This window comes from Tupaia chinensis, unplaced genomic scaffold (genome assembly GCF_000334495.1).
Source record: "Tupaia chinensis unplaced genomic scaffold, TupChi_1.0 Scaffold000066_1, whole genome shotgun sequence".
Classification (NCBI taxonomy): domain Eukaryota; kingdom Metazoa; phylum Chordata; class Mammalia; order Scandentia; family Tupaiidae; genus Tupaia; species Tupaia belangeri.
Genome location: NW_006159525.1, coordinates 1549134 through 1557472, shown reverse-complemented (window position 1 = coordinate 1557472; position 8339 = coordinate 1549134). Strand labels below are relative to the sequence as shown.

The following is an 8339-nucleotide window of genomic DNA, read 5'->3' as shown; positions in this document are numbered from 1 at the left end:
AGCGCCACCCCCCCCAAAAAAAAAAACCCAAAAAAAAAAAAAAAAAAAAAAAAAAAGCACATTATTTCACATTTCGACATCTTGGAAACTGAGTCACAACTTCTGATTGAGGGGAGTTACGCTGAAGGGGCCGAGGAAAGACAGACACCAGGCAGGGATGGGGCTCATTTTCGCGCTCTCTCAAGAGCCCAGTAAGGAGCTGGCTCTGCACGGCTGAGTTCTTCCACGGGGAGCAAACTGGTTCCAGCTGCTGGGCCCCAGGGCTCACACTGCAACAGGCCAACAAGAGTGGCTTAGATGCCCTGACCCTCCATCTCATCTACGGGTAGAGCATCCAAGGGCTCAGAGAGGACCTGCCTGAGAAAAGCAGCACAGGAAGCTCAGAGCCAAGAGTGGAGGCGACCAGGAGCTGATGCATCACTTGAACCCCTGGATACAGCCTTACCTGAAGTCTCTGTGCTCTTCAAACATAAGAGCCAAACGCTCCCCCGCTTTCATTTGAGCTGGGTATTTAACTTCCAAGTAGGAGTCCTGGCAAATACAGTCCCCTCAATTCTCCATGCTCCACCATGTCTAGCGTTTTCTCCCCAGCCCCGACCCAGGCCTCACCATCACCCATCTAGATTCATGAGTAACTCCCAACCAGGCCCAGTTTCACTTTGTGCCCATCCCCCTGGCCAGAACCACCTAAACAAAGCCAGTCACGGGGTCTCGGCCAGGCCCCGAACTTGCAAAGGCTCCCAGCTAGACGAAGGCCCAGCCAATGAGCAGGACACGTGGGGCCCTTCCATTTGTCACAGAGGTGTCCAGCAGAGGTGTCCCTTTTTCTTGGAGGCTCCAGGCTCCCTTTAACCCAAAAGGACCAGCAACTTGGGGGCCTGGGTGGCTGAAATCTGGAAGGCTGGAATCTCCCTTGTCATGTACAGTATCGGGAGATCCCCGGCGGTCATACACCCAAGAATCTCAGCTCACACTCTCCCCTCCCTCCTCCCTCAGTCACAGAAAAAGAAATGGACAATAAGGCCGACTGCAGACCGCCGAGTGCCCGTTCGAGGCATCTTCGACGGTGACAGGGCCGGAGCAGCACCACTGTGACCGACCACCGAGCTTCCACAGAGCCTGGCACGCAGGAAGCTCCGTGATATTCACGGTGCTGGCACACCTTGAATAAAAGCTACTCCCCACCTAGCCCTCTGGATTTCGGAGCCCCCGCACTTTCATTTAAAATCCATTTTATATGAATCTATCTAAAAATGAACAATAGGCGCCTCAAAGAGACGTCTCCCCAGACACCAGTGTGAAGGATGCTAAAGGATCAATCCACAGAGCCATTTCCTTCAGATCAGATGTGTGACATCCCGACGGGTCTCGTCTCCAGTCCGCGAGATGGAAAGGCCTCTCCTTGACACAAAGGCTGGGACCACGTTTTTCAACCACTCATGTGGTCATTTCAAGCCCCCGATGTGGCATCCATCCTCAGGAGGTCCACAGCAGCCTTCCCTATGCAGACCAAGGATCCACTGCGGACCTACTGTGTGCCGGGCACTGTCCAGATCTGAGTCTCAGAAAACGGAGATGTGGACCCTAACCATGCCCCAGGCAAAGCCGTGCTGTCCTCTGTGCACTGAGTTGCACCACCCAGGGGGCTGGGCACATAGTAGGTCCTCAAAAAGTTACCAGGAGACCTTTCATTCAAGCCTCAGAGAGAGAGAACAGGAGAGAGAGGGAGGAGGGGAGAAAAGAGCAATGCGGTTGCTTCCTTCCGGGTGGCTGGAAACGGCATGTTCCTGTCCGTTATCCACCTGCGAGTCCTGGACAGCTGTACCAGGTGACCTTTGCACTGAGTCTCTCTGCTCTACCTTTAGGGCTGTGTGACCTGGGGTAAGGGGCTTAGCTTCCCTGAGTCTGGGTCTGCCTCTGGCACAGGTCAGCCACTGTGTCGCCACCATCCTCCTCTGACTGACAGCCAAACCACACTCAGAGGAAACCCTGCTCCCAGCACAGCAGAGGAACCAAGCTCTGGGAAGGAGCAGCCGCAGAGCAGCTCCATGTGCTAACCGGAGTCTCGAAGAAGTCCCAGAGAAGTCCCAGGGCTCCGGATGGCACAGCTCTGGTCCCCTAGGCCACCTTCTCCCTCGGCGTGCTCTCCCTCCAGCTGCAGCGAGGGCTGTGCTACGTGCCTTCGCCAGTGGCGCCCCCAGATTGAGCTCAGGCCCTGCACAGCACGTCTGCGGGGTGAGCAGATCCTCTGTGGCAACCAGACCAGCCCCTAACCACAGGTGGGACCGCTGGACGTCCAGGATCAAGAGACCATTTGGCGAGAGGGATCTGAGAATGGTCGGCGGGCCGCACGCCCTACCCGGGCAGGAGAGTTAGGCTCCAGGGTGCAGGGTCTGAAATCTCATGTGCTGAGAGCGATGGAGCCCATCACGACACGACCGGAGTGGGTCTACTGGCTCAGGTACGTGAGACACACAGGGCTAGAGCTGGCCTCCGGAGGGGGCAGACGACCGAATAGTAACTTCCCCCCGCCCTGCCTCGCCCCTCCCCTCCCCTCCTCCTCACTCTCCGCACTTCACCTTAGTTTTCCTGTAGCCCTGAGGCTTCTCCCACACGTGTTAGGGTGGTAGCAATAGCAAGAGTGCGGTTGTTCACGAACCGCCCTCAGTGGCCTTTCTCCAGCCTAGGGACAGAGCTTAGTGCCCCAGCCCAGGATCTGTGAAGCCCCAGGGAGGACTGATCGGCCCTGTTTGGGTCACATGACTGCTCCCCAACCTAGTTGCTGGGGCTGGGAGAACGAAATCTGGCCATCGCGGGCTTGTGGGTGGGGAGGCAGTGAAATTAGCCCCCAGACCCCCGGGGGGAAGAAGCTCCACCAAAAGGTTTCCAGAGAGGAAACTTTCCTCCTTCTGCAAGGTGAAACATGAAGGTCAGAGAACTTTGGGGACAGTGGGGACCTGTGTCACATCAAGGGTCGGAAAGCTCGCGTGTGAGACAGGACAAAGCTGAACAGAGCAGCTCAGGGCTGCCCTGCATTTGGAATAACGGGCAAGCCCCCCTCATCCCTGGCCTGCGAGTCCTGGCAGGCCTGGCCCCAGGGATATTTCCGTCTGCTGTTTCCTGCACCCCTGGGGGCCCTGACCAACTGTCCTGCCAAGGGAAGTCCCTGACCCCAAGCCACCATTTCTATTTTCCTAACACTCGTCCCGTCTGGGACTCTGACGTGCCTCCTTACAGGACCGGAAGCTCACTAAGCATCAGAATCAGGTCTGCCCTGTGCCTGCCAGGTGCCCAGGGACACGAGGCCAGGCACTCGCGGGGACTCAGTAAATACTGAAGGAACACATGACCATTCGAAGCCATCCCGCAACCGGGAATGAGGGCAGTTTCTCTGGTTCCGCGGCGTGAGTGAACGGAACAAAGCCCGACACCACCTTCCTCTCCCCCACCCCCCCAGTTTCAGCTTCCCTTCAGACCCTCTGCACCTTCGGGACCACAAAGCCCTCCCACTGCCAGGCCGGTGAGAGGAAATCTGAGGAGTAGAGAATTACTGCACTGACACTCCCATCCGTCCGAGGGCAGCAGAGCCCACGGGGTAACCCCTCTATTCACCCAGGCCCCGACACAGGCTGGCTAAAGCTGGGGCAGGTTGAGGGGCATTGGGAATGCCTGTCTCAGAAAGGGAGGGAGAAGAGGAAGAAGGAAAGAAAACTTTTTAAGAATTCCATTCATGGTTCCTTTTTTTTTTTTTTAGAATTATTAATTTTATTTATTCATTTATTAATTTTAATTTGGCCAGAGAGAGAAAGTGAGAAAGCAAGCCACCAAGTCCGGGACTCCAACCGTCGCCATCTTCGTGAGAGTATCCAACACCTTAACTACCATGCCACCTGCTGGTCCCTTCGCGGTTCCTTTTTAAGCAAGAAGACTGCATAGCGGATGGGGAAGGGCGGCCAGGTGACAGCGTGCTTGTGCCCTCTCTACGCGTGCTAAGGGCCACCAGAAGGCCCGGTGGTGCCACGTATCCCCTCAGTGACCACAGCCGGAAGCACTGCTCTCACCGTGGCCCTTGCCCCTCCGCTCCCTGCTCTTCTCCCCCAGGGTGGAGCTTCTCTCACATCCTCAGACCTGGCACCAGGGAGCTGGGAGGGGTGCAGAAGATGGAACAAAACGCCCTTCACCTCGGGCTATGGGGCCTCTAGTTAGGGCACTGATCCGTGATTAGGCCCAAGTGGAGAACAGGCTCACCATGAGGTTCAGAGGGTGCGGGCGGGGGGAGGGGGGGTGCGGAGGGGCAGGGCTTTCCTCTTCAGTGAGACCCGAGAGCGGAGAGCGATAGCAACCAGCCCTTCGGGTGTGCGGAGTGCCGGCTCCTTGCGCAGCGGGACCAGAGCTCTCGGGCTGTGGAGGGCAGTGTGATGGGTTGGAAGAGGACCTTGGGCTCCCTGAGCTGCAGCTTGATTAAGCCGTCAAATACCTCCCCTGCACACTGGCCCTTTCAGCTCAAGCCTCTGGCCTTTGCTGTGCAGTCGAGGCAATAATCACTTTTTTTTTTTTTTTGGAGAGGTTTTTGCTATAGGGCAGGTACACTTGCCAGAAAGACAGAGAGAGACAGAGAGACAGAAAGCGAGAAATCACTCCCCAGGGTGAGCCCTTCCCTCCATTCTCCTCTCAGGATCTTGGGCATGCACACACGCGTGCCCAGCGTGAGTTTAAGACACCAGGTCCAGGATTCAAACCGCAGTCGACTACATGGGAGTCCAGCGACATAGCCATTACGCTAAGTGCTGGTCCCATAATCACTGTGTTTTGATAAAGGCACGTAGGCTGCAGGAACGCACACTGCACAAAGCATTCTTTGGTTAAAAAAAATCACACGATGAAAGGGAAAACTGTTTAAACTCAGAAACTAAAAAGGAAGCAGTTGGCTCCAGTTGTTGAAATGTTTTATAAAGCAAGAGCAAAATGAAAAAAAATAATAAATAAACTATCCCAGAGAACTGAGAGAGGCCAAAAATATACACGGGAACACGGCGAACCTCGCGCCCGCGGGAGACAGTCTCGGTTTCCCACGTAGCCTCAGCAAGGGCGGCGGTTCTGCCCCCCCCAGCTCTTCCTGTTTGAAAGCTAGACTGAATAACAATTTTGTCCAAAAAGGAAAAAGCATTAGATGAAGAAATTGCAGCTACCAGAGGATCATGAATTTCTTCTTTCAAACATCAATGGAAGGGATTTCAACCTCCAGAGCCGGGAAAAAATACAGAGACGATATAAAACAAAGAAAAAGCAAACCACCAGAGCTCAAAAATAAAACAGTATTCCACGTCCACGAATGGATGAACTGGCCGAGCACGGCACCAGTGAGGAAACTGACTGATGGGCTGGCCAGATCAGAAACAAGACACTCGAGCTAAATTTGAATTTCAGACTGGGCCGGCCCCGTGACTTAGGAGTTGAGAGAACCGAATCCCACACAGCCGAACATGGTGTGAACCCCATCCCCAGCAGCTTGAAAAACACGCTGAGCACGTGTGCGTGCATGCTCTAAGTCTCACTAGGATAGAGAGCTGGAGGAGAAAGAGTCGCAGCGTGACCTTCGTGTGGAAGTGCATGGCGAGGGCTTCTTGGGGCTCTGCTGATGAAGGGCTGGTGACACACATCCTGTCTGGACAGAGCAGGCCAGGGGTCTGCTCCTTATTGGTTGAGACAAGGTGACGAGGAAGGAGTCAGCAGGAGAACCAAGGAGGCGTCTGTGCTCTCTACGCCCCTGTCCTCTGTCAGCTTTGGCTGCCTGCTCAGACCTCCGGGGAGAGCTCTCCAGGCAGACTGCCTTCCGCAGGTGGCACCTCCACAAAGGTGGACCTGAGCTTCTCCCAGTTCCTTTACTGCTTAGATTCACAGCCGAGCTTCAACCAGGACTCTCGTCTAGAGAGGAAGCCCCTCCCTTGCCAGATCGTGACCAAGTGTCGCCTCCTCAGAGAGACTTTCCCCAACCACCCATTTAAAATAATGCCCTGGCCCCCGCATCCCTGGCCTTGCGGTCATGGTGGCCCCACACCCTGATGGAACCCTGTAGCAGCAGGGTGTCTCCCAGGCTCTGCTGCATGTGCTTGCTCACAAGCTCCATCCTCAGTTATCCAGGACAAGGACGTGTCAGCTCCAGGGCCGCAGGGGCCAGTGGCTCCGGCTCCCTCCTGCTCCTCCAGGGCTAACTGGCACCAGACAGGAGGGCTCAATAAACACCTGAGAACAGAGGCGCCCCGCCCTGTGTCTGACACACATGGGCACCCAGTAAATAGCGTGTTTCTAGCTGAGTATCATTTTAACAGAACTGCCTTAGAAGCTTCTAAGACAGAAGAATTTGTCTTCTGGGGTTAGCCGGTGGCATGGTGGTTAAAGTGGCTGGATCCCACATGGCCGATTGCAGTTTGAGTCCCAGACCGGGTAGCTTGAAAAACACAACAGGTGTGCATACTTGCATGTCCAAAAGCCCAAGAGGAGAAGGAAGGAGAGAGGACCGCAGCATGACCATTCCCCTGGGGGTTGAGTTCTCACTTTCTTCCTCATGAGCACACATGCCCTAAACCCAAACTAAAAAAAAAATTGAAATAAAAAAGTAAAGCTTCCTCAGGAGAAGCTTTTAAAGGGAGGTGGGGTAGGTGGACGTCTGTCTTCTGTCTTAGAAGACAGAGGGAAACAGAATCTGCCTCCCTGCGATGGGCCTTCCTCCCTCCCTCCCTAGCATTCACTAATGCATCCCAAATTTCTTCTTCCCTGTTGTAGGAATCATGACCTCTGAAAAAAGGCCAAAAAGAATCTCCCCACCCCCAGCTGTCCGCACTTGGGGTCTGCTAGCCATGGCCGGGTGTCTATGGCCGCCATTCACCCACTCAGCTCCAGTTTCGGCCCCTGCCTGCCCCTGGCAATCTGAGTGGGCAGGAGGACCCCGGTCCTGGGCCTCGGCCAGGCATTGCCAACCGCCAAGAGCACCATGCCCTTTGGGGGCAAGAACATCGTCATGGAAGAAGGCACGCCAGCCGCCTCCCGCCCCCAGCACTGCCTGGAAGTATGATCTGTTAGCCAGGAGGAGGCCGGGGGTTGCGGGAAGACTGTCAGACACCCCACTGGGGTGAGGCTCAGCCTCTCAAAGCCGCGCCTTGCTGATCACCCCAAGATGGCTGTGGACAGTGGAGGCATCTCGCCTCCACTCTGTCAGCCCTGGGAGCCTGGGGACACCTGTGTGTCTCATGGCTGCCGGCCAGATAGAGGGGGCAGAGGTCAAAGAGTCACTGCTGGCACTGACTGAGCGCCAGCAACAGTGTGGTGAAGGCGGACAGCGGGAGAGGAGAGGCTGGGTTCCGGGGTCTCCGTGGCTGTGGAGTATCTGCCCCCGGGAAATTCACGCAGATGCTCTCTGAACAGCACTGCAGCAGCTTTCATGGTGGCACCTCGGTGGTGGCAAACACCCGGAAGCCACGCCCAACGGCAGCAGAATGGAGCGCGGCTCCCGGCTGGGGCAGGAGGGACCTCTCCAACGCAGGGCGGGGTGCAGGGGCCCAGGCACATGTGGAAGGGGAGCCCAGGACGCTTCCGCCCACACACAGCTCAGATAGTGGAAAGCGAATCTCCGGGAGAGCCGTCCACAAGGGCCAGAGCGGGAGTGGGCTCAGGGTGGCCACAGCTGTCTAGTTCATAGTGGGCGGGAGGCGTTGCTCTCTTTGACACGGGTCATTAAGCTTTGGACACAGGATTGTCTACACTGGTAGGTGTGCAGCCTTCCATGACAGATTTAACTTTTCAAAGAGGGCGGAGGTGTTTGCTCTTGAGGGGAGCAGGTGGGCAGGGAAGTGGGCAAAGGGCTCCCGGGGAAGGGCAGGCTGGCAGCAAGCCCTGGATGGAGGCGGAGGCTCCGCAGCCCCACCCCCCAGGTGTGCCTCAGCTGCCTCCGCCTCTCGCGTCCCGCGTTGCCCGGCAACCAGTCTCCAGGCAACGCCAGGCAACGCCAGACATGGCGCAGAAACCGCTCAGTACCGCGGCTGCCGAGCGCATGAACCTTGTGGCCCAGGATGAAATCTGGTAACGGCGTGGGATCCGGTGGCCCCGTGGGCTGGGCCGGTCCACCTGAGGTGTGCTCACCTGGTGGTCTGTTGCCCACCCAGTCCAGCAGGTGGTGGGCCTCTGGACCCCAGGGCATGTGCTGAGATATTCAGGGGCCTTGAGGAAAGGGGACAGTGTTAGGGATGTCAAGGCCACCAGGGAGCCTCTCTCCCTCTTTCCTTTCCTTTTCTTTTCTTTTTTTTTTTTTTTGGAGAGGTTTTTGCTTTAAGGACGCGTGCGCT

The 8339-nt window shown here is 56.3% G+C and overlaps 1 protein-coding gene and 1 long non-coding RNA gene across 2 annotated transcripts in view; both read left to right on the top strand.

The window, feature by feature from the left end:
* Positions 1-7989: 7989 nt before the first annotated feature.
* The window catches only part of CIMIP1 (ciliary microtubule inner protein 1), a 6890-nt gene continuing 6540 nt past the window's right edge, over positions 7990-8339 (top strand). Inside the window, exon 1 of the mRNA XM_006141875.1 lies at positions 7990-8076. Within this exon, the coding sequence (XP_006141937.1) occupies positions 8009-8076 (68 nt within the window). The 5' untranslated portion in view covers positions 7990-8008. The remainder of the gene's footprint in view (positions 8077-8339) is intronic.
* The window catches only part of LOC102495366 (uncharacterized), a 2322-nt gene continuing 2070 nt past the window's right edge, over positions 8088-8339 (top strand). Inside the window, exon 1 of the long non-coding RNA XR_333550.2 lies at positions 8088-8126. This is a non-coding gene — a long non-coding RNA (uncharacterized LOC102495366). The remainder of the gene's footprint in view (positions 8127-8339) is intronic.